At 39.1% G+C, this 27,341-nt stretch overlaps 1 protein-coding gene across 2 annotated transcripts in view; it reads right to left on the reverse strand.

Annotated features, from left to right (window-relative positions):
• Positions 1–414: 414 nt before the first annotated feature.
• Ppp6c (protein phosphatase 6, catalytic subunit) overlaps positions 415–27,341 on the reverse strand; it is a 32,287-nt gene continuing 5,360 nt past the window's right edge. Inside the window, exons 2-7 of one of the 2 annotated variants that reach the window (XM_017591448.3) lie at positions 15,515–15,610; positions 12,301–12,366; positions 10,608–10,749; positions 5,645–5,724; positions 5,273–5,482; positions 415–3,072 (exon numbers count right to left, since the gene is read on the reverse strand). In XM_017591448.3, coding sequence (XP_017446937.1) covers positions 2,824–3,072; positions 5,273–5,482; positions 5,645–5,724; positions 10,608–10,749; positions 12,301–12,303 — 684 coding nt within the window. In that variant the 5' untranslated portion in view covers positions 12,304–12,366; positions 15,515–15,610 and the 3' untranslated portion in view covers positions 415–2,823. The remainder of the gene's footprint in view (positions 3,073–5,272; positions 5,483–5,644; positions 5,725–10,607; positions 10,750–12,300; positions 12,367–15,514; positions 15,611–27,341) is intronic. The other variant, NM_133589.2, reaches the window with a different exon arrangement.

Consider the following 27,341-nt stretch of genomic DNA (forward strand, 5'->3'; position numbering starts at 1 on the left):
ATCTCTCCAACTCTGTACATAATTTTCTGGAAGCTGACAAAAGTGCTTCTACTTCTGACAGCGGCAGGCTTTCACAGTACAGGCATTTTCCAACACCTGGAGCTGGGGTTACAGAGCAAACACACGCACACACACAGATCTTAAATGCAACAAACATTTTGAACCTTATTTCAAAAGCAAAAGTCAGCATTTAAGATGTCAAAATCTCCCAACAGCTCTAGACATCCAGGTGGAACAGGAGCTGGTCCAGGTTGCATAATAGATGTAGTCAAGGCTTTTAGGATCACGCACGAGTGAACACATTTAAAGAAACGAGGATGCTTTAGGGAGAAGCATTGATCTATGGACAGCTAGCCAGGAGTCTATCAGCCAAATGAAGAAAGGGAGGAGATGGCAATTCAAAGTAGACAGTTCTCACTGGAGCCTAGAACACTTTATTAGAAACGAAATATATCACAGGCAAATAAAAATAGTTCTTAGCTCCATTGATACAACATAAGGGGTTTTACATTCGGCCTAGATACAGGGAGAGGCAGATTCCCTCGCCTACAGACCTCTGGCTTGCAAGCATCTCCCACCACAAGATTACTCTGTATAGTACATAGCCCTTGTTTAGTAGAGGGATCCAAATATTCGTTTTCAGGCTTACAAAGTCCGATACATTCACTCTCTCTTTCCTTCACAAGTCTAATAGCAAAAACTACTTTTTCCATGCCCCAAAGCCATTATCAGTAGAAGAAAACTCAGGCAAAACAGAGATGGCAGTTAAGGAATGGACAGAGTATTATTGGCACATGCCCAGCTAGTGACAAACAAATGCAGTGCACCATGACTTGAAAATAAGTCACATTACAAGGAGAATGAAAACAACTGTACCAACTAAGCTAGGGAGTGCGAAGTGGAAAGGGGATTGATTGAGAGTTACTGGTTTTACTGGTACAACTTAAAAGCAGTGGAGGGCAAGCACTTAAATACAATTTATGGTAACAACAAGAAAATACTGCAGAGCTGTTCAAAAACCACACCAAGTTATCTGCATCATTAATTCCAGTGTTTCACAATTAGTAAAATACATAGCTACATATTCCTGTGAGATAAAATACCTTTCCACCCGAATTACACCGGGGTTAGGAGACACACACAAAGCTACTGATCCACTATTGGTTCAAGTGTGTGCATCAAATGTCTCAGCCGCTTCTTTCATAGAGCCACACCATTAAAAACTGTACAAGGAGCTGGGTGCTTTGGGACAAATAAAATCAAAATAACATTGTGCTCATTCAGTAAAAGAAACCCTGATGAAAGATTATTTGCCAAGAAGCTTAGACTATTAAGATCTTTATTGCATTTTTAGATAACCCGGAAGCTCTTATCCTGAAGGGGAAAAGTTGTTTTTAAAACTACCTGAACAGATGCTAAAGTGCTTTATCAATCAGCCTTCACATGGATTTCCTGGGATGACGAGAAATTATAAAGGGATACCAACAATTTCATAAGATGGTACATCCCCAAATTATCTATGACTACAGTCATAAGAGATAATGATAATATACATGTCCTTATTAAGTGGACAATTATATATCAAGAACTGATCATCACAACCCTTTAGATAGTCAAATTATAAGCACAAAGCTGAAATATGGTATGACAGACCTTCACAAGGGAACAGTCTGTTTTTTCTCATACTTTAATCTGCTTCAGATTACAGTTCACAAACACAAGGGTTCTGATTGTTCAGCCTTTAAAATTGCAGTTAAAAACTGAATACTTTGTAAAAGTTAAGGTCAAAGGTTACAGCGAGAGAATGCTTGCTATTGAAAAGTACATGTGTTTACTTGATGATACTCATGACAGAGTGTAAACTGGACTGAGCACATTCTACTCAATTGGTATCAAATCAACACATTAATGCTATAAGTATTAAATGTTTTCTAATACTATAGAAATAAAAACATTAATATGGCAGTTATGTTCTTTAGGCACAATTTAGTGATTTTTTTTAAAAAAATATTGAATTTTAATTGAAATTTTTAACTCAACCAAAGGGTCAAAAACTCAACAAAGAAAAAGAAAAAAAAAATAAGAAAACATAAGAAAGAAAAAGTAACTTTCAGCTAACAATGTAAATTTTTTAAAATTTCTAACACTTAACCTATCTGGGTTTTAAGATTATTTTATTAAAAAATACAAGATTTTTGAAAAAAGATCAGTACAATTATCTTAATGTACAAAGTCATAGCTGTAGCAGTTTTTAACTAAAATTTAAAAACACAACAAGGAGGGCAGCCCTTTAGACCAATTTATTTTATACCCTTTTAAAACATCAAATTATCATCCAACAAAGGACAGTGGAGTTTACAGCTTGGACAAGGGTACATGACTCAGGCATATGCAGTCCATCCTGCCCACTGGACAACTTTGCTGCTGAAATTTCTTAAATCCTACCAAACAAAAACAAAAGGCTAGCTGATACAAATGAGGAGGATTTCCATGTAATTGTCAATTGGCTTTTTAAAAAAGAGATGCTTCCTGTCTCCCCAGAACAGCAAACAAGCAAGAGCTACATGCAGCAATGTGAGTATTAAGACATTTCTCAAGTCTTCTCAAACGAGTCCATGTGGGGATAGGATGAGTGACAAAACTGATAGAAAAACACTGCTATTGACACCATAACAAACAATAAAGTTAGATAATTTAAAATTAAAAAAAAAGGCAAGAGGCAGCATTTCAGCAGCAAAGTGCTCAATAAAAAGTATATTGTAGAGGGTACAAGAAAGTTGGGGTAAAAGAGGGCAAAAAGTGGCCAGCGGGATGGCAAAGGCCTCAAAGGAAATACGGCGTCGTGGTTCTGGGAGGAATAACACGTTCTGAATCTGGAACTGCTCGGAATAACTTTGGTTCTCTCGTGTTGACGTCTTTGAAGACCATGATGGAAGCAATGTTTCCACAGCGATAGCAGTAGTTAGGAGCAGACCACACTGTGACCAGCTTCTCGTCAAACATAAACTTATAGCCTTCGTGCACAAGCTGATGTGCTCTGCAGATGAGTTTTAAGTTGTTGATATGAACAAACTGAAATTTAGAAAAGCTTTGTAAGTATTTCACCCAAGTGCTTAATAACCATTCCAAGTAGCAAGTGTCACAAATAAAGTTATCATGATTCTAAACCCCACTCTATAATCATCCCCGAAATTTCCAGTCACTTTGGCCCAAGTCTGTTTTGAAGTACAAGGTCCACAGTTACAAGTTTCTGAGGCAGGCACGGTAATTACCACCTCTACTCTCAGCTACTTGGGAGGCTGGGCAGGAGAACTGCTCGCATCGACAAGTTTAGAACCTACCGCTGCAACACAGTAATAGTAGCAGTGTAGTGGTAGTAAGAGTAGTAGTGGTGGTGGTAGTGGTGGTGATGATGATGATGATAAAAAATTGGCTAGGTTGGTAGAGAGGTAACTAAGAACCTATCACCAAGGCTAATAACAAGAATTTGATCCCAGAATCCACAGGGTAGGAGAAAACTGACTCCTACAAGTTGTCCTATAACTTCTTGACCTCCCTGTGTGTGTGCTCGTGTACACACACACACACACACACACACACACACACACACACACACACATATACATAAACAGGCAAATAAACATTACAGAGAATTGAGAGTTTGAAGTCAGCCTGTGCCACCTAGTTAAGAACTGTATCAGGTAAAAAAAATTTCTAGGGGTAAATAATTATATAATTATTACCAATTATAAAACAAAAGTTTTCTATTTAATAACCTCATAACATTACTTTCAATCTTATATGAGGATTTACTGTATGCCACAAAGACATTATCCTTCTTTACAACCTAAAGAGAAAAAGGTTCAGACGGGGTCAAGTCTTTCCATAACTGAGGACAAACCAATGGTCCTAGTGCCTAGATCTATGACTCCATTATGTTGGACCATATCTTGACAGAACATAATCCCTGTATCTGTGAATGCTATTTGCCCATATACTTGTACTTGGCTGTTCTTGATGTATGCACTGTTTTGTATATGTATAGAGCAACTAGGTTCATAATTTGATAAAACTAGTTATAAAATAGGAGATGTAAGAATTTCTATGTATAGCTTATTTGTAATTTATTTACCCTAAAGTTTTAGCAAATAGTTTCTGAATTTTAAAATTGTTGTATTCATGCAACTAGCACTGTAGATGATCAGAAATCAAAGACTGTAATCATAATATATTTTGTAAATTTTAAACAAGAAGTTATATTACTACTGTCTAATTGTTCATCCTAATGGTTCTCATTTCCACCCAGTCATAAAGATTCAGTACATGTCTTAGAACAATATTGGATTCTCTTAGCTCATGTGGTATTACTTTAAAATTTGAAATCAGGCCAGATAGACGGTTTAATGGTTAAGAACAATGGCTACTTTACCAGAAGACAGGGATTTGATTCCCAACTACCACATAGTAGCTCAAAACCACTTGTAACTCCAGTCCTAAGAGTTCTAACTCTCTTCTGGCTTCCTCAGGCATTTCATGCACATAGATGCAGACAAAACATCTACACACATAAAATAAAGAATAAAGATCATACTATGTATAGTGGTGCACACTTTTAATCCCAGCACTGGGGGTTGGGGTTGGGTGTAGAGGCAGGCAGATTTCTATGAGTTTGAGGCCAGCCTGGTCTACATAGTAAGTTCAGGACAATCAGAGTTACATAGTGAAACCCTGTCTAAAACAAACAAACAAACAAACAAACAAACAAACAAACAAAGCTTAAAAATATTTTAAACAAAAAATAAGTAAAATAAAATTTGAATTCAACCAGAATTAGACTGTCAGAATATATGCATGTTTCATGGTTCAGTGGTTAAGAGCACTAACTGCTCTTCCAGAGGTCCTGAGTTCAAATCCCAGCAACCACATGGTGGCTCACAACCATCTGTAATGAGATCTGATGCCCTCTTCTGGTGTGTCTGAAGACAGCCACAGTGTACTTACTACATAAAATAAATAAATAAAAATCTTAAGTATATTAAAACAAACAAGTTGCCTATCTTGTTTTGGTGATCCTGTTACTTAACAATATAGGTACTTTCATTATATAATCTCATTGAACTATTCAGGAAGCATAAATCAATCAACTACAGTAGAAATCTGATACCCAATAACAACCATAATTTTAATAAATTAGGCTATGAGTTAAATATATGAGCTCACCATTTTTCTTTTACCAATAAAAGAACTACTTTTCCAAAAATTGTATCTTTACCTCATTTGTGACTTTTGCTCCAAAAAGCCAACCTGCTCCTCTGGGACTGATTGCCCAAGTGTCCACATCTTCAGGATCTGACCATACCAGGTCACAAAATGCTCCTTTGTGAGGAATTTCCTGATTTCGCTCAATAGTTCGAATTTGATCCAGTGTTTTGATATCAGGAGATAAACCACCATGAACACACAAAATCTGCTCATCTATTAACTAGAGAAAAAAAGAATAACAAAGGATAATAATAAACTCAAATTAAGTCATATACAAATTCAATAATATAAAACTAAGTAAATGGACACAACTGATAAAAATATGTAATGTTATTGGCAATAAAAAATATTTGAAGCACTAAAGAGATTCATATAAACTTACAGCTGCTACTGTGAGCATGTCAAAAACTTTGGTACAGTATCTCCAGGCATTAGCATTTCCATATTTGGTTTGGCACTCATCTGTGAAGTAAACAGATGTGTTTTCATTAATGAAAGCTACTATTAGATTAATGAAGTCTACTATCTAACAATACACATACCCTAATGAAGACTGGGCTATAGCTGTGGCCGGTGCTTACCTTGTGTGTATAAAGTTCCATCTAGAGTACACATACACATGCATATGTATAAATAAGACTTAGCTGGAGAGATGGCTCATCTGTTAAGAACACTTGATGCTCTTGCAGAAGACCTTGGCTCAGTTCTCAGGAGCCACATGGCTCCAAACTATCCATAATTTCAGTGAGTGGATCTTATATTCTCTTTTGGCTTCTGCAGGCACAGTGCACAAATGTGGTACACATACAATGTTCAGGTAATACACACACATAAAATAAAAATAAATATTTCAGGACTATGTTCCCTAAGGAAATTATAATCCTTTTCATTCCAGGAATGTCCCTAAGATAAAGTTTGGAATATTAACCAATATGCTATCAAGGGGAAGCAAATTTTTGATTTCACATTGACCAAATCAATGTTTTGGTCAGTTATGAAAATACCAAGTAATTATATAAAATAGTGCATTTCTTTAATATGAATGCCTTATTCTAGGAGATGATCAAATCGAATAAGTTTGAGAACCCTTAATTATAGGAGTACAAGTAATTCTTAGCCCAACATTCTTCAGGGCAAAGTTGTTTCTGGAGAGATCTTCTAAAAACTGCAACTAAATTCTGCATCTAGTCTAGTTCTAACAGGCAGAACTGATTAGACTCAGAAGGGTCAAGATGGCTTACCAGTTAAAGGCATTTGCCCCCAAGCCTGATGATCTGGCTTTGAACCCCAGAATCCAAATGGTAGAGAGAAAGACCCAAGTCCTTTGGTTGTCCTCTGACCTCCATTGACACACATACACAGACATGCACATACATTCTAAAGTGACCCCCTCTGCTTCCTGAGTCCCAAGAGCAAAGGCATGAGTCACTACAGCCCAGCTTCCTACATTCTCACAGACATTCATGGGAGAACATGAACATGTGTACACACATACACAAATAAATGTAATTAAAAAAATTAAGCCTCCAGTGTATGTTTTCAGTATGAACTAAGCAACCAATATAACTAATAGCTATTTATAGCTTTAAGTCACTGTAAACCCCATGATAAATAAAATTATTGTACTCCTGAGTAACTACTTACCTTGTTGTTAAATAAAACTACAAGATGAACACACTTCTTTTTTAAAAATAAATTTATTAATTTTTATTTATATGAATACACTATAGCTGTCTTTAGACACATCAGAAGAGGGCACCAGATCTCATTTCAGATGGTTGTGAGCCACCATGCGGTTGCTGGGAATTGAACTCAGGACCTCTGGAAGAGCAGTTAGTGCTCTTAACCACTGAGTCATCTCTCCAGCACCTCCCCCACCCCTTTTAAAAAAGATTCATTTATTTATTTTATGTGAGTACACTGCTGCTGTCTTCAGACACACCAGAAGAGGGCATCAGATCCCATTACAGATGGTTGTGAGCCACCATGTGGTTGCTGGGATTTGAACTCAGGACCTCTGGAAGAGCAGTCAGTGCTCTTAACCACTGAGTCATCTCTCCAGCCCAGAACACACTTCTGAGAAAGAAAAAATTCAACACCAAATTTGGTACTGTTAGCATTTTTTTTTTTTTTTTTTTTTTTTTTTTGCCAAAACATACTGACATTCTCTCCCCCTTTTGCTCCTTTGACCCACACTGATGACTGCAGTGGTATAATTACACACATGAAGCATTTCTCTCTTTTTTTCTTACACATATATTTTTGAGTATCCATAATATAAGTCTAAAATTTAAAATGCTACAAAAAAAAAAGCTAAACTTTCTAAGAATCACAATGATAATATGCATGGCAAATTTTATAAATGACTTCAATCAAAATCGAATCACACTAAAAATAAATATTGGGAGGCTGAAAATAAACTGGGAGGTTGGAGTGATGGCTCAGTGGTTAAGATCATTTAACGCTCTTGCAAAGGACCTATCAGTTCATAGCATGCACGTCACGCACAGACATACATGCAAGCAAACACTCATACACATAAAATAAAATGCACATATTTCTTTTTGGTCTGTTTTTTTGAGTCAGGGTTTCTCTGTATAACAGAGCCCTGGATATCCTAGAACTTGCTTTGTAGATAGAGTGCTGGTCTCAAACTCACAGAGATCCGCTTGTCTCTGCTTCCCAAGGGATTAAAGGTATATGCCACCATGTCTGGCAAAAATGAACAAATCTTAAATAAATAAAATAAAATACAGATATGGTGGTAGAACATACCTTCAATGTCTGATCTTGGGAGGTACAGGCAGGTAGATTGGTGGTGGTTCTAGGAAGTTCTAGACCATCCAGGGACACAACAGTGACTATGTTAACACATACACACACACACACAGACACAGACACACAGAGACACATACAGATACACAGACACATACAGACACACAAACACACAGACACAGACACACAGACACAGACACACACACACATACACACACACACACACACACACACACGCACTTATGTATTTTTAAATAAAATAAAAGATTAGGATACAATCTCAGGCTTGCCACCAAACCTGACAACCCCCAGAACCCACATGCTTGAAGAAAAGAACTAACTCCTATAAGTTGTTTAAATTATTGTCTGACCTCTACTCCTGGCCATAGTGTAAACACATTAGCACTAGAATACACAAATGTTTTTGTGTTTATTTCCATATTCCTTTAAAACAAATAAGCAGCACATTGTGGCATACACATTTAATCTCAGTGCTCAAGACATAGAGGCAGGCAGATCTGAGTGCCAGCTTGATAAATATAGTGAGTTCCAGGACAGCCAAAGCTACGTAGGGAGATCCTGATTTAACAAAATAAAACACATAAAACAAAAAACCTACAAACAAACAAAGGATATAAATCTATAATCCCAGAATTCGGGAAACTAAGGCAGGAGGAGTACCATAATTTTAAGGCCATTATGAACCAGATACTGACTTTTTGACCAGCCTGGGCTACAGAATGAGATCCTGCCCCTAAATAGGGAAATAAGTGTTCAACAATTAAGAGACCGATTTAGGAGAATTATTGAATTTCTGAGGCTAACTTGGGACACACAGTGAATTCCAAGCTAGCCTGAACTATAGAATGAGATCCTGTCTCAAATAAACAAACAAATGCTTCATATGCCTTATCTGACATATTTCTTCCCATGTGAGTGCTCAGGCATGGAGGAGACTAAGATTGGCAGTAAGACTGCCACACAAATTCAAGGCCGGCCTGGCCAAGCAGAAAGCTCCAGTCCATCCAGATCTATGTAGCAAAATCCTATCTCAAAATTCCAGAAACAAAGAAAGAAAAAGAAAAAAAGGAAAGGTTTGTGTTCCAGATTTCAGTTTAGGGCTTGAGTGTAGCTTAGTGACAAAGTGCTCAGTTTGTATGCTTGGGCATGTGCCTCCCACAGAAAACAGAAGTATTGAAAATCTGAAACTTTCAAGTGCCAGACCCACAACTTGAAACTTTTGAGTGTCACGGTGGTTGATGTTCAAAGTTTCAGACTTTACAGATGATGATTTGGGGTTGTACATTTTCAGATTCGAGACACTCAATTTGTATTATATAAAATTACTTTCAGACTATATAATATATAAAAATTGTATTTTATATAATATATTATATAATGAAATTATATATTATACATATAAAACATAACTGTGTTTAGATTTGTGTCTTATCCTCAAGAAATCTCATGTTTTTCCAAATATTCCAAAATCTCAGCATTCAGGAGGCTGCCACAGAAGGATCATGTCACCAAGGCCCTCAAGGATGACAGTGACTTCTAGGTCACTTTGGGCCTCTATGGGTCTCTATGGAGACAATCCTGTCAAAACCAAACCAAACCACCAAAAGATTAAGGAAGTAAAAAAGCCGGCTAAGAGCACGATACAGCATTAAGGAAGGACTGGGTATAGAGCTCAGTTGTAGAATACTGGCCTGGTATACATAAGTTCTGGATTCAATCACCCACACTGTCCAAAACAAAAAAGGAGAGGAGAGGGGTACAGAGGGGGGCCACATGCAGATAGAACCCCAGTGTTTAATGTGTATAGCATCCACTTTCAGTAGATTCTAGGGTTTTGATTACAATGTTTGAAGTGAGATCCAGCAATCTACATTTTTTTTTTTTGTTGTTATTGTTGTTTAAATTGGGGTTGGAAAGACAGCTCAGCAGTTAAGACTGAGCCGTAGATTGGAGTAAATTCCCAGTACCGTATCAGGCAACTTCTAACTGTAACTCCAGATCCAGAAGATCCAATGCCTCTGGACTCTAAGAAAACCAGAACTTATGTGCACACACCTACAAATCGAAACATAATTAAAGATAATACAAAATTTAAAAATTTTTACTCTATTTCTTCATTCTTTATGCATACTGGAAGTTATGCTGTAGAATGCACATGTGGAGGTCAGAGAATAACCTTCAGGAGTCAGTTCTCTCAGATGAACTCGGGTTATCAGGCTTGGCAGGGAGTGAGTACCTTTACCCACCCACTGGGTTACCTCACAGGCCTACAATATGCACTTTAAACAAGCAGTCAGTGATTCCAAAGTGGGAAATTTAAGATTATATTCTTTTTTTCTACACTAATTTAAAAAGATGCATACCAAAGCCTTAGTAACAGCACTCAGCGTTTCACTATATGGCAAGATTTTCAGTTGACTGGGGGAAATGTGGAGTAAAGCAAAAAGCCCCAAAAAACCAAAAACCAAAACAACATACACACATGATTGATACAACTCCCCCTCCCCCAAAGTAAAATACCACTCAGATCAGAGAAAAGAAGGTCTTACCATAAAATCCGTACACCTGCGTTATCTGTCTACTCTCATGATTTCCTCTTAAAAGTGTAATACGGTCAGGCCACTTAGCCTTTAGTGCAAGAAGATAAGTGAAGGTCTCCAAACTATAGTAACCTCTGTCTACAAAATCACCCTGTAAAGTAAAAGTTTATAGTTACAAACTGTACAATAGTGTAAGAGCCCAAAAGAGCAACAACAAACAGCTGCACAGTGCTTTTAAAAAGTAATTTCTTAAGAAATCATTTAAAAACAGAGTTCTGTCTCTATAAGCATGAGGAGCTTTGTGTCCCTAGTACAGATGAAAAAGATGGCTTCACATGCCTATAATCCAAACCCTGGAGCCTGAGAAGGTGAAGCTTGGCCACCTGGGAAGCCTCCTGGAATCCAGAATTTCTGGCTCAGTAAGAGACTCTGTTCTCAAGACAAGAAATCAGAGAGTAAGCCTGGTCTACTTAGAGAGCTTCAGGTCAGCCAGGACAACACAGTAAGATCCCCTTACAAAACAAACAGCAGGAAAAACCCCCACATATAAAATACTATTTACACTTCCAACTAATGTCTCACTTAGACCAATAATATACCAATATTTAGAAAACAGCTTTAAAAAACAGTAAAAGGGTTTGAGAGGTGGCTCAGTGGTTAAGAACAATGATTACTTTTCCAGAGGACCCAAGTTCTATTGCCAGCTTCCACATAGTAATTAACAACATCTGTAACTCCGGTTCCAGGGATCTGACACTCTCTTCTGGCCTCTGTGAGTGCCAAGCATGCATGTGGTAAATTGACATACATGCAGGCAAAACACCCATAAATATAAAAAAATAACAAATTTTAAAAACTTAAAAATATTAATAATAATTAAGAGAACTTTGCAATGGCACGTGTTCTTGCAAAAGGCCTGGGTTTAATTCCCAGCACCCTCATATGGTTCACAACCATCTGTAATTCAAGTTCCAGAGGATCCAATACTCCGTTGACCTCCAGTGGCATAAGCCACACATGTGGTACAGAAGACATGTAAGCAAAACATTCATACACATTTTTTAATTAATGTGCTGGAAAGATAGCTTGGTGGATAACTTGCTCTGTGGTATGAGGCCATACTTAAACCCACAGAGAACCAGCAAGGCATGGTGCCATGTTCTAATGATCCAGCGCTGGGGAGGCGGGCGGGACTTCGGGGCTTGCTTTGAGCCGGCTTAGCCTGCTTAGGGAGTCCCAGGGTAATGAGAGGCTTTCTCTCAAGAACAGGTGGACGGCACCTTAGGAACAGCGTCCAAGGTTATCAATGGCCTCCATAAGCGCACACACAAACACACAAGATTCAGAAACAAAAACCATTACATTCAAAAAAGAAAGGTTAAAAAAAAAAACTCCGCCATAATAGCAAGTGTGTATTAGGGAAAAGTATGAAATAACAAAGTATACCTGCATATATTTATCCATTTACAAACTAAATTAGGGGTTCTATGTGGTCCTCTTGCCATTACTGCAGTGACAACCAGTCCTACGTATACAGTGATTTATAAATATAGCAACTATATGCTACTATAAGACATGACAAAATATAAAAAAGTACAGACTCACCTTTTCATACATTTAAATAGCAATTATAGAACTTGCATGTAATAAGTCAGGACCTTTTATTTTAAAGAAGCACCTGGCATTACCAGCATTTACATACCATAAATATGTAGTTTGTGTCAGGAACCTGACCTCCAGTTCTGAACAGTTCGCAAAGATCATAAAACTGTAAAAGAAAATCAATATATGCTAATTACAAATTCCTGTGAATGAGTAAGATAAATTGAGAATAAGACATGTATAGAAACAGTTTAATAGATTTCAAATATTTACATTTGAAAGAAGAAATAGTGTATATGCAAAACTGCCAAGAATCTAATTCCTAAACCTAAAAAGCATGAAGGTAAAAACAAATTGGTAGAAACTGGAGAGGTAGCTCAGAGGTTAAAAGCATTGGCTGCTTTGCCAGAGAACTTGGATCTAGGTTAGCCTTGAATTTTGCAATTCCTGCCTCTGCTTCACCAAGAGGAGCAGTGTTTGTTAGCATTCTCATATAATAATGCATACTTTATTTCAAATACTATGTCAAAATCCAACAAGACAAATAAAGATTAATTCACAATATAAAATCTAAAATCATATTAGAATGAATATAACACCATACCACAATATGGTCAGACTACTGCCACCTGCTTTGAGTAAATGATATACTGGTCATTAGGAGTATGAAATGATACTTCTTTATATGTCATTAAATATTTGCTAACATCATCACTTATCAGAAAAGTCTTTAAAAAGTATCAGAAACTTTCAGGCATTTCTTTAATCCTAGTCCTTGAGAGGCAAGGATGGATGGAGTTTTAAGCAAGCCTGGTTTACATACATAGTGAGTTCAAGGCCAGCTGGAGCTATATAGTGAGACCCCGTATTAAGAAAATAAAAGTTAGGTTCATGATTAAACTGAAACTTTCCCAAATCCAAAATTTTCATTAGTAAACTCAAATATTGTCACTAGCAACTGTTTCCTTTAAAATTACTAGTTTACCTCCTTCATCTTTACAATATCTAAGTCTAAGTAACCAGTTTGTCACTTTTCTCTCAAAAGAAAAGCAGCTTTAGAAATTTTATTTATCATTTTACATCCTGCTCACTGCCCCCCTTCTGATCACCCTCTCCTACAACTCTTCCCTCATACTCCTCCTTTTCCTCTGAGCAAGTCGTATCAGTTTTTTTTAACTCATGATTCAAAGTAGCCAAGAACACTTTTCCTTGAGGAAAACTTATCTCTGGGATGTTTCGCATTCCACAGCAGAGCACAGAGCTGCGTATCCTCCACACCAAGAGGTCCTAATAATATTTGCTGCTTGAGTGAGGACAATCTTAAGCAAAACTGGAGTCACTCCCCTTAGTCACAGTAAAGCACAAGAAGATTTTTTGTTTCTTTTGGTTCTTTGAGGCAGGGTCTCTCTACATAGCCATTATCTGTACTAGAATTCACTATGTAGACCAGGCAGACCCAAAACTTGGATTAAAAGTATGCACCATCATACCCTGTGCACTAGAAGTTTCTCTCTCTCTCTCTCTCTCTCTCTCTCTCTCTCTCTCTCTCTCTCTCTCTCTCTCTCTCTCTCTCTCCTGCTTTTACCACTTGCAAGGTCCGGAGGCCCCGTTTAGAGAATCTGTGTGCAAGCTCAGGTAGCTTAGGTAGCCGGTATATGGCCCAATCCACATTTTTTTGAAGTATATAATCTATTCCCTAATCATAATGCCAATGTTTCTCATCACCACGTTATTGCCAATACATTAATTTAAACTCATAACTTGATCCTGAAATTAAAGACTGCAATTTCATATTTATTTTTTACATATTAAAAAGTCTTGGTCATATGGTATGGTGGCACACACCTGTTATGCTACCACTAATAAGCTGAGGTAGAAGGATACCAAGTTTCAGGCCTCAAAAAACCAAAAGAGGGGCTGGAGAGATGACTCGGCAGTTAAGAGCACAGGCTGCTCTTTCAGGAGACCTGGCTTTGGTTCCTAGCACCTGTACTGCAGCTAACGACTATCTGTAATGCCAGACTCCAGTTCTAAGAAATCCCATGCCCTCTTTCAGCCTCCATAGGCATCAGGCATACAGAAAAAATACCCATACACATAAAAACAAACAAACAAACAAACAAACAAACAAACAGACAAGCCAAAATACAAACAGAAGAAGCTCCTACTTATGATCCTAGTACTTAGGCAGCTGAGGCAGGACTGTCACTGTCTAAAAAAGTGTTTGAAAAAGCAAAAAGGAAATAGCGTTTAAGGTAGCTAAACTGTTTTTTTATTTATGAAGCAGCCTCTATTCAGGAACAAATTAGACACATTTTCTCCCTTTACACCATCACATTAGGAAGGGAACTGGCAGTCAGTCAGTTGAATGGTAGAGTGACTGTTAGGAACATATTCCAGGTCCTACTGTCCCAATTATAAAGTATGTCCACAGCAGGGTATGAGTAAACTCCTCAGCCTTTAGTTCCCAGTGAGGAACTTCTCCAGTCAGGTAGTGTTAGAACACTATCAGTAGGCTCTAATGTCAAACTGTAATCTCTAGTCCGTGAGTTAGAATTCTTATAAACAGACAAAGGCAGCAGGTGGTGGCTGAAGAGATGGCTCAGTTAATAGCGTGTGCTGCTCTTCCTGGACCAGTGTTTAATTATTGGCACCTATATTAGGTGGCTCACTACCATCTGTAATTCCCTTGCCAGGAGATCCAACTCCTTTGGCCTCAAAGCACACCTGCACACACATGCACATTACAGTACACAACACACCCAATTAAAATAATAAAATTTAAAGTTAAAAAAAATGAAAAAATTTTAGCAGGTATTTCAGATCCTACAGTCCCAATGGAAAAAAAATGAACTAAATCGCTTTCATCTCATTCTACCAGTGACTTGCTATAAAATTATGCAATATTTCTCTTCTGAACCTTTGCTATTCTCATTCTCAGCAAAGAAATTAGCAGATTTTAATAAGACATAATTGAATGAACAAGAAAGTGCTTAAAATCCAACCATTTCATGTTAACTGTAATTACCATTAGTGTTTATCTTATATTTTGCGTCTTCCACCTTCACAGAATGCCCCACACTGTTCCACAGAACAACACAGCAATCTATATACTTTACAAGTGGAATTCAGAAAAAGGTTATGACGTATTTGACCACTGCTTTTATTTGCCAGTGAACCAAAAACCACTCATGGCATGAAGACTCACACCACCTAATCGCCAGTTGGGTTTTGTTTTGTTTATTTTGCAGCACAAGTTAGAAACAAATGGATCACTGGCAGTACAAACACTAAAACTTCCTTGCGAAATTTACCTGTCCATGTATGTCCCCGCACACTGTTACTGGCGTTGATACAGGCTGAACATTCGACTCTTCCAAGAGCAGATCACAAACATAGTCACATAGCCGCTGAAAGGAGAAAGGAAAGAAAATGCCAAGTTTTACAACAAGTTTTAAAAATAAAGGTAAAAAACAAAACAAAACAAGCAAATCAAACCAAACGTACCAACCAAGGACTAATTTTTATAAAAAACAATTTCCTTCAAAAAATATTTTGTTGCATGAGTATTCTGCCTGCATGTACCCATCTGCTGTGGTGGCTGCAGATCCCTGAAGTTAATATATGAGGTGGTGGATCCAGACCCAGGTGACCTGCAAGACCAGCAAGTGCTCGTAACCACTGAGCCAACCCACTAGCTTCCCCAACATCAAGTCCTTCATTTTTGATGGAAAAAAAACTATTATACATTCAATAAAAAATAAAAATAATTAATTTTTGTTTAAATTAGCAGATAAAAGCTAATAACCTGTAAACCTTGGGAAGGAGAAGCAGGAGGATCAAAAATTCAAGGCCCTTCTTGGCCTACTCAGAGAATTCCAGTCCAGCCTGTGACATACTCCCACCTCCAGAAAAAAAAAAGAATTAAAACTGCATACTCACCATATGACCTGAGAATTACACTAGGTTCACATGAAAATTGTGATCTATCTGAATAACACAGAATACAACTCAAAATGAACTACTGACATACAACAACCTGAGTTAAATTTCAAGGGACTTCACTGTCAGGAAAAAAAATATCCCAAACATACTACATGATTCCATTTACATACAATTCTTTTACTGCTGTTGTTTGAGACTGAGACAGGGTCTCATGTACCTTAGACTGGCCTCAATCATCGTGTACCAGACTATGTGAACTCATCCTCTGCCTTCATTTTGCAGACTACAGTGTACACCACACCCAGTTAAAGAAAATTCCTTTAAAACACTACTACTGTATCTTACATGCATAGGTGTTTTGCTTGCATGTATGTCCATGCACCACATGCACGCCTGGTATCTGTAGAGCCCAGAAGAGGGCACCAGAGCCCTTGGAAATAGAGTTACCACGTAGGTGCTGGGGATTAAACCTAGGTCCTCTGGAAGAGCAATCAACATTCTTAACCATTGAGCCATCTCTCCAGTCCCTGCATAGATTCTTTACTGGTCAAATTATAGAAATGAAGAGCCAGGTCATAGAGCGTTGGTTCAGCAGGTTGGAGCACTTACCACCATGCTTGATAATCTGAGTTCTATCCACGTGATCCATAAGGCAGAAGGAGAGAACCAATTCCCACAAGATGTCCTCCGACTTCCACATACATGCTATAGCATATACCTCCCCCATACACACACATAAACATATAATAAATATAGAAAGAAACAAGAGCCAGGTGTGGTAGCAAACATCTTTAATCCCAGCATTCCAGGGGCAGAGGCAGAATCATCCCTGTGAGTTCTACAACAGCTTTGTCTACACAGAGAGTTCCAGGCTAGCCAGGGCTGTCTGTGATCCTGCCTCAAAAACCTAAAATGAAAAAAGCCAGCAAGCAAGGGGCTGGGCTCCCAGCGCTGACCAGTATTCAGCTGAATGGTTTGCAGGGTCCACTATGAAGTCAGAGCAGATGCTGGAGGCAGACTAGGATGGCAGAAAATCTGTACTCAAGAGTATGGTCCCACAATTTTGACAGGATAAAAATGAGAATGTTAATGCAGAAAAGTCATCAAAACAGAAAAGGGATCTGCAGTCATCCGCTAACTTGTGCATACATGGATCAGACAGTTGTGCCTGTCCTATTACAGGGACTTGCTGTGCCTGCAAAGGAAAGACCACCAAATTCCATCAGTTTCCAGTATTTGGTTGCTACTGTAGATTTACAGGATTACAGGGCAGCTTTCATTACCATTGAATCTCCTCCCTTCTCTACAAGTCAAAGAACCAGCAGGACAACAGAATTAATTTCCAGGGCTGCAGAAAATAACCACACCCACATCTAATTTAATCATTACACTTTTTAATGAGTATGCTTACTTAATGAGAATCATCTGTGCGATTTGTTTTCTCAGATTGCCTATTGTTTTCTAAGAACAATCTTCAAAATAATCCGTTAAAACACCTGGTCTGGAGTGACATGGCAGCTCAGTGTCTACAATCATCTGCAATTCCAGTCCAGGGCCTCCAGGGGCACCAGGCATGTATGTGGTACATAGACATAAATGAAGACAAAACTTCCATACACATGAAATAAATAAATAATTGAAAAGGCGATGAGAGGGAGTGTTCTTGTGTAAGGGGATACTCTTGGCACTGTCTTGGGATTCAGTTCCCACACCATAGAAGGAAGCAAGTGAACCTGGCTGGCCTGTGTGAGAGCAGCACAGTAAAGCCTGTCAGCAGGGGCCTCTTTCCAGAAGCTAGGCTACTGTGAAACACATCCGAATCTGACGTCTTCGTGACTGAAGGAGAAACAGGAAATGGCTGTACACTAAATGGTGTCACCAGAGGTATCTAAGATGACTTTACAAATGGTTTTACTGGCAACAGAAAAGACAGTTCAATGGGGTAAAGGCACTTGTTCCCAACAGTAAAGAGCTGAGCTTGATCCTCAGAGCTCACATGATGGAAGAAGGAGAACTGACTCCTTGCAACTCCTGCAAGTTATCCTCTGCACCATGACACATGTACACACATTAACGATAAACTAACTAGCTAGGGGCGGGGGAGGCAGGTCGCATACATGTGTTTAATTCCAGCATTCAGGAGACAGAAGTCAACCTGTCTTCACAGTGAGCTCTGGGCCAGCCAGGAGTACACAAAAGACCCTGTATCAGAACAGGAAATAAATAAAACAATTACAAGAGAGAGATGGCTTCCGTGCTTCTCAGCTTTTGTGCTGTTCCTGGGTAGGAGCACAGCTCTGCAGCACAGTCTGAGGCACCTTGCTCCCAAAGCAGCAGGAATGAGGCTCGTCTAAGAAATATGGCCTCTCTCTCAGGGTTCTCCAACATGTTTTCTTTTGTTCATTCTCTTTTAATGTATCTGGGAACACCCAGAAATATTTTTGGTTTAAATTTAATATAACCTGATTTATAACCATAACTATGGATCTATTCTAACTGCAGTAAGGGCTGCCTCTTAGCGGAGGAAAGTATTAGGTATAGAGTAGTTCTCTCATTTAAAACATGTATTCCCCTCTAGTCTATAAATGGAGTCTGTTTGGCTAGCAGTTCTTTCACGTCTATTAAGAGTACAGAAAAACTGATTTAGGACAGGTTACTAAAGCAGAATGAATTGTAGTCATATCTTGGTCTCATTGCTGAATTAACTCTATGACCTCTCACAAGTTATCTTAAGCTTACAGTCAGCCTCAAGCTTTTCAGGGAAAATGAAGGATGATAAAAACAGTCTCCATAAATAAACATTTAGGCCAGGCAGCAAGTATAAGCACAGGCAGAACAGGAAGAGCCTAAGTGGAAATGCTTTCTAAGTGGGCAGTCCTCAGTATCAGCCACCTCCTAGGCATAAAAAATAGGGGGAGGCAGTAATCATATTTCAGATGAAATGTGGAAAGGTCACTGCTTGCTGAATGCTGCTTAATACATTAGGCTGAAAATCCTTCTTATCATTAATATGGAAGTCTAGCATAATTTTAACTAACATAGTGATTTCCCTGGCAGGACTGGATGGCAGGACAACTTAAAAACTACTAACTTTATCTGGAGGGAAAAAAAATCTGCAAAATTTACTAAACTAATTGTGGAAAACAATACTGATATTAAAGTTATTGACATATCAGTTATTAAAGCATATTCTTAAGGCAACTATAATTAAAGTAGTTTGATAGAAGAATAAAGTGATGAGTACAATATAAGATTTAAAAAATAAATGCATCTACAAAAAGGTTAGAATGTAGTTAGGGCAGAGCTAAGGATGCAGTTCATTCAGCAGTGTCTGTGGAATGTAGAGAAAATCTCTTGTGTACTATATGGATGAAGCACCTGTCAATTAAAGCTGATTGGCCTGTAGCTGAGGCAGATAATAGGAGGAAAGAGTTCTGATAGGCAGTAGGATTCAGGGAGTGAGCCAGGTGGGAGAGGAATAGCCCAGGAACACGGAGGACAGAAGCATAGGGGCTGAGCAGAGGTAACCAACCATGTGGAAGAACTTAGAATAGAATAATGTGATGAGTAATTTATGAGCAAATTGGAGAATAAGCCAAACCTTATGGCCAAGATGTCTGAATAGTCTGAGTCTCAGATTTGTTATTCCAGAAGCTTGGGGACAGGAGAAAAATCCCCGATTTTGCAGCCAAACATTTGCAAAGCCTTGTGTTTGATCCTCACTACCATATAAACTGGACACAAGGGTACCCCTTATAATCCCAGCACTTTGAAAGGGGATGAGGAGTTCAAGAACACCTTCAACTATATAGCTGGAGATTAACCTGGGCTACGAGACCTTGTCTCAAAGAAACAAAAAATAAAAACTAAGGGGGCTGGAGAGATGGCTCAGCGGTTAAAAGCACTGACTGCTCTTCCAGTGGTCCTGAGTTCAAATTCCAGCAACCACATAACCACCAGTAATGGAATCCAATGCTCTCTTCTGATGTGTCTGAAGACAGTTACAGTGTACTCATATAAATAAATAAACAAATAAATAAATCTTTAACAATATAAAAAGTAAAATCAATGGTTAAATAACAAAAATTGTTCTTGAGTGGCTGACTTTAGTTTCATTTCTTCCTCCTACTCCTGTTCTTTTTTCTTTGAAACAGGGTCTGCCTGCCTGGCTGCCTCCCTTCCTCCCTCCCTCCCTCCCTCCCTTCCTCCCTACAGGGTCCTGGCTTCCTTTAACTCCCTATGTAGACCAGGCTGACCTGCCTGACCAGGTTAACTCTGCCTGCCTTTTGCCTTCCAGGGACTGTGATCAAAAGTATACACCACAATTTCTCAAAATCACTAAGTTAACTTTGGTTTGGGATTAAGACAGAATCAGAATTTCTAACAATTTCTCAAACAGTTCTGTAATTCTGTACTATGTATATCATTTTAACATCAAAATATGCATCAACACTGAAAAAACTGAAAATGTTGTTTTTACAGTATCAAATATTCTCTTTAGACTTATAAACAACACATTCATTTTACTAGTATGCAAATTTGCTTCTACTTTAATAAGTGATAAAATACATGCACTTCAAGAATGGCAACTACTGGGGCTGGGGATTTAGCTCAGTGGTAGAGCGCTTACCTAGGAAGCGCAAGGCCCTGGGTTCGGTCCCCAGCTCCGAAAAAAAAGAACCAAAAAAAAAAAAAAAAAAAAAAAAGAATGGCAACTACTACTATTACTACTACTCTACTACTACTACTACCACCACCACCACCACCACCACCACCACCACCACCACCACCACCACTACTACTACTACTGTATTACTACTTCTTCTCCCTCTTTCCTTCCTTCCCTCCTCTTCTTTTTCCTCCTTTTCTTCTGACGATAGTTTTTTGAGGCAGGGTTTCTATGTGTAACTCTGGCTGTCCTAGAATAGAACTCACTCTGTAAGACCAGGATGGCATCAAACTCAGGGATCTGCCAGTCTCTGACTCCTAAATGCTGGGTGTGTGTTACGACACTTGGCTTCCAAGGACTTGTTTTAAAGTAATTTTAAAAATATGAATAGGGGGTTGGGGATTTAGCTCAGTGGTAGAGCGCTTGTCTAGCAAGCGCAAGGTCCTGGGTTCGGTCCCCAGCTCCGAAAAATAGAAAAGAAAAAAAAAAAGAATGTTAAAAATATGAATAAAATTGTCTGTTTCACAGAACTCTTGGACTAAAAGGGATTGAGAATGAAAAGTTTAAGAGGCTCTACCTAGGGAGGCCTGTCTTCACTCTTATCCTACCACCTTCCTTTTGCAACTGTTCTTTTCTTCTGAATTATACTTTAATGCCATGTAATCAATCTGTAGTAACATGTTTTCATTACTGAATAAAACCTCCATGGAGTGTGTGTCACTGTGTGGACTATAAACACCTCACACAAGACTGTGACCAAACCTAAGGAGTGCCTCTGTTCCCTTGTAGGTTGACGTCATTATGCAGGTGAAGGCAGGAATGAGGCTTATCATTGGATGAGAAGGAAGGGTGGGAGAAAAGTTTTAGAGAGGCAGAGACCGGAGTGAGGAGTAGGCAGCCGAGAGAACATGGTAGTGGATGTTAAGATTCTTCTCCGCACATATTACTGGTTGTTATGACTTTTCTCAAGGGATGGATGTGTACAGGATTTTGTGTGTCTAGATGGGCAAATTATATCTTACCTAGGTGGGGGGGGGTTATCCTTATCAACTGGTTGTAAGTTTATTGGGTGGATTTATTGTAGATTGAGGATTTAACATGTAAATCTGATTGTTGGGTTACAGTTTGTTGAGTCTTGATTTTACCACGTGGCTGGAACTAGAAAGTTTGTGGCTAGCAGAGAGCCACCAGGAGAGATACTAATCTGAGGTGAATTAGCATTAGTTCCAGTGACCGGGTGCAGCTGGAACCAGTGACCACCAGGATACTCATGGGAACCAGGTCTGTTGCTTTTTTACTTTTACCGCAACATTCCCTCTCTCAGGACAGTGCTTTTCTTGAGCTCCTGGCTTATGTCGTCTTAAAAAAACCTCACCTTCTAAAATTAGCCAGGCAGCTTCTAGAATGCTTAAGTGTCTAGTTTTTAGAAAGTGACCCAGTCATTGCAGCATTTATTTTACATACCATGTTTTCGCTGCTGATTCCAACTTATTTATTCTTTTTACTACTCTATTGAACTCATCTCTGGAAAACACCCATTATCATTTCTGTAACAAAAGAAGTTATCACTTAATAAATGTTTAAAACGGATCATAATCCTAATGGAATCCTGAAAGGCTCCACAGTTTCTACAGTCTAATATGCTAGAATCTGAACCCAATTGAAGCTACATCTATCTCACAGTCCATAATGACTCCCAAACTGCAAGTTATTTGGTAACTGCCCACACTCTGCTCCATAGCCTGTACCATAAACTAAAGAACATCACCAAGAAGCCTGGTATGCCTCAAAGGCTGAGTGCCTGAGGAAGACATGTCAACTACTTAGACAGGAGTCTTTATCCTTCATCTAACCCAAGTACGCTAACTAGAGTGAGATTTTAACTGCTTCCTACGAATGCTAGTTCTGTAGATCCCAAATGAGGACTTAGACAGCAATGTCCCGAAGCACTACCTTTCATCTCTGATCCAGGAAGCGCTCATAGCTAGGGATATGGCTGAGAGGAGAGAGCTGCCTAACAACCACAGGATCCTGGCTTCCATCTCTAGCTGAACAGAAGTAGCATGTAAGTTCCTATCAAGTACCCACAAAATAAAGAAAAGTCTGAAGCTTCAGTATGTATCCTTTGTCACATTAGCAACTGCACTGCAGTGGCCCCTTCAGAGCTTTGTTTGTTGTATGGCTTGTGGAAAACTTGGCTTCTCTTACTATCCTAAAGTCACAATCTAAAAACTCTTATCTCACACTCAGTGCAAATTAGTTCCACTCCCTATCATATTCAGTTAAATAAATATATATCTAAATTACTGTAGCTGTCCTCAGACACACCAGAAGAGGGCATCAGACCCCATCACAGAGGGTTGTGAGCCACCATGTGGTTGCTGAGAACTGAACTCAGGACCTCTGGAAGAGCAGTCACAGTGTTCTTAACTATTGAGCCATTATTGACATAGAAAGATACCAATTATTAACAATGTCAAAAATAAAAGCAGTATACTAAACAGTACATGCATTTTATTGAATAGATACACATGCATGCACATGCACACACACACAAAAAAATTGATGCTTTTTTTTTTCAAATGAACTATTTCCTAAATTTCTATAGTTGGTAATACTGCTCTAAAAATAATAGATGGTGGGGCTGGAGAGATGGTGCAGTCAATAAAATACATCATATAGTCATAAGACCTGAGTTCAGATTTCTAGCATCCATGTGAAAAGGTCATGGCATTCATTGTAATCTCATTGCTTAAGTGGAGATGGGCAAGTCCCTTCAGTTCACTGGCCAGAAGGCCTAGACAGACCAGTAAATTCCAGTTTCAGTGCGACCTTGTCTCAAAAAGTAAGTTGGAAGCTGGGCATAATCTTTAATTCTACCACTTGGGAGGGAGAAGTAGATCCCTGTGGGTTTCAGGTCAATCTGGCCAACACAGCAAATTCCAGACTAGATAGAATAAGGTAAGACCCTACATCTCCAGCCGACAGTCTTCAGTCAGGCCCTGCACTAGGTAGTCAGGCTTCACCTAGCATCCCCAAGTTTTCTGGTACACTTAGGCAGGGCACCGACCTGTCCTGCAGGTAGTTGAGGATTGTACCTAAGTCACTCTACTCAGTCGATCAGCATGTATCTCCACATGGCCACATGAACCTTCACATAGCCTTGAGCATGGTGTCCTGCCCCTGTGAGGGTGTGCAGCATGGTTACTGCGGCGATTCTCACCACCCCTTCAGCTTCCCACACTTGCTGTTTGGAGTCAGGGGCTTCTGACTGTAAAAGGGAAAGCCAGGCTGAACTCCTGAGGATCGCTGCTGAGCCACAGGCTTTGGCTGACATGCCACTAAGTGGATGTGGGTGGCAGTCGAAGGCTGTCTTTGTGCCCCAGACCAGTTCCCAGAAACCTGAGACTTCAGTGTAGGCACCTGACCACGCTCTGTGCACATGTCCACTTGCTGCGACTCTGATGTTCCACCCTCTGACCCACCTCGGGCACTCAGCTCCACCGGGAAGATGGTGCATGATTTCATTTAATTAATTCTTAATCTCAGACAATAACAGTTTCATGGCTCCACTCTTAGAAAATCTTCTTTCTCTTCTCTATGTCTTCCTCAAAATATACATTCATGGTCTCCCATTCTATTCTCTGCCCCTGACTCCCTGTTCCCTCTTGACCTACAAAATTATATATATATATATATATATCTCGCCATTATTGTTTTGAGATAGGATCTTATACAGTTCAGGCTCTCTATATAGCTGAAGAAGACCTTGAACTCGTGACCCTCTTGTCTCTATCTCCTAGGTGCTGGTATTCTGGGCCTTCACCACTACACCTGTTTCTGACAGTCATGTCCCACTCCTGTCCATGGTCCGTAATGCTGCCAGAATATTATTTCTAAAACCTTCCTTTTACTGACCTTAAAAATCCTTCAAGAGTATTCCTTCAAAATAATCATCCAGACATTCAAATTCCATTCAGACACCTTTAAGATTTTGTCATATTCTTACCACATAAAACAGTGTATCTTTAGTCCCATGTGGTGGCCCATACCTTTAATCCCGGCACTGGGGAGACAGAATTATGTGAGTTTAAGGACAGCCTGGTCTACAATGCAAGTTCTAGGACAGGTTAAGGTGTTACATAGACAAACCTTGTCTTGAAAAACCAAATCAACCAACTAAACAAACAAAACCACCACCACTACCAACAAAACAGTGTCTCTCTATAGCCAGGCATAGAGCCCTGACCTTTAATCACAGCACTTGGGAAGCAGAGGCCAGTAGATCTCTCAAGCTTGAAACTAGTCTAGACTACCTAGCAAATTCCAGGCCAGCCAGGGCTGCATAGTGAGATCCTGTTCCAAAAACAGAGGATCTACCTCTGTAAGTTGTCTCTAAATTGACCTTTCCTTTTAGTTAGCCATATACTAGCAATATCTCAAAACTACATTTTTTTCTAATATCTATAAACATGGGTGTGTGTGTAGATGTAACTCAGGTGCACACCTGTGATTTCAGCACCAGAGAGGCAGAAGCAAGAAGACTACTATAAACAAGGCCAAACTCTGAAGTGAGACCTTGTCTTAAAAACAAAAACAAACTCACATTCAAGGCTCTGAGTTTAGCCCTCTATTAGAGCACCTGCTACACTGTACAAGGATCATCTCTTTCTCTCTCCAATCTTTTATACTGAGAGACCTCCAAAGGGAGAAAAAGATGCATCTACTTCTATCCTTGGTACTCATATGACATATTACTTGACACAAGAGGCTACTTAAGAAAATAGTTAGGCATGGCTTTCCATGCCTGCAATCTCAGCACTTGTTTAGCCACATCGAGTTTAAGTAAGTCTGGAAACCCGTCTGGATACACACATGCACATGAGAGAGAGACAGAGACAGAGACTCTATAGTCAGGTCTTGTGTAGTATGTATGGTTTCTATGTCTCTCTGGCATACACACTTCATGATGAAATTGGTATAAAAATTCATTTTACTTGCTTTTAAAAGATTTATCTTTATTTTAAATTATGTGTATGATGTGGATCTGTGCATGTTGAGCGCAGGTGCCCCCAAAAAGCCAGAGGTGTGAGTCCTCTAGAGCTGGAATCATAGGCAGATGTGAATCACCCTCTGTGGATAAGTGTTGGGAACCAAGCTCAGGTCCTCTGCCAAGAGCATCAAGCTCTCTGAGTCACATCCAAAGAACCAAGATATATTTTACTCTAATTTATTGTTTTGTTGTATCTGAAACAAGGTTGTGTTGCTTGGCTGGCTTTGAACTCGAGAGCTCTGCCTCTGCTCCAATGCTTTGCTTTAGTTTTCCTCACGTCCCTCTGAGAGCAATGGCATTCACCCACAAGTGCATATTCCCGAGGAGGAGGAGGAGGCCAGAACGAGCATTAGATTCCCCGTAGGTGGAATCACAGGTGCTTGTGACCAATACAACCTGGGCTCTGGGACCCAAACCTGGGTGCTCTATGTGAACAGCACACACTTAAGCACAGCTATCTCCCCAGCCCCTTTTATTTATTTTTATATGTTATGGAAATGTAGCTACTAGAAAATTGAAGGCATGTTTATACTAGGCAGCTACAGAATATTTTAAGATGACACAGGAGATGACTCTGAAGCGAAACAGTCAAACAAGCTGCCAGCTATCAAAAAGGGTTTAGAAGAGACGCATTTAACATTAAACAAAAAGCATAGTGTATCCTGCATGGTGGCCAGACAAGGGGATGCACACTTGCAATCCCAGAACAAGGAAGACCAATGAGGACAACTGCTGTGAGTTCAAGGCCCCACTAGGGCTACATAGCAAGACTCTGACTTCAAAAAACAAAACAAAACAAAACAAAACAAAACAAAACAAAACAAAATGAAACAAAAAGAGAGGTGACAATCTCAATTTTATAGCTTTCTCAATTTTTATTTTTTGAGACAGGATCTCATGTACCACAGATTAGCCTCAAATGTGTTATATAAAGATGGCCCTGAAATGGTGAACCTCCTGCCTCTGCCTCCAAGTCTGGTTTTATTCATTGCTGGGGATCAAGTCAAGTGCTCCATTTATTCTCAGCAAATACTCTACCACAGAGGTACTCTACATCTTCCCAAAATGCTTTTTCTAAAAAATCTTATTCTTTATTTTATGTGTGTTTTTCTTGAATATATGTGTGTCTGAAGACATTTGTTCAGTGCCTAAGGAGGCCAGAAGATGTATCAGATCTTCTAAGACTGGGATTGCAGATGGTTCTGAGTTGCACATAGGTGCTGGGGTTGAACACAGGCACCTCTAATCTTAGCCATCTCTCCAGAATTAGGCCTCTCTCCGAAAGTAAGGGTAAGACTTCAAAGATTCAGGTTACAGTTTAGTGACAGAGGTGTCACCCTGCAAACACAAGATGCTATATTTGATCCCCAACCTAACAGATGAAACATCTTAAGCTATTATTTTTTTTTACAATTTTTATATTAAATTATATACTAGAATTTACTATAATTATCATTTTTCTACTCAACTGGGT

The sequence above is a fragment of the Rattus norvegicus genome, chromosome 3 (assembly GCF_036323735.1).
Source record: "Rattus norvegicus strain BN/NHsdMcwi chromosome 3, GRCr8, whole genome shotgun sequence".
Classification (NCBI taxonomy): Eukaryota; Metazoa; Chordata; class Mammalia; order Rodentia; family Muridae; genus Rattus; species Rattus norvegicus.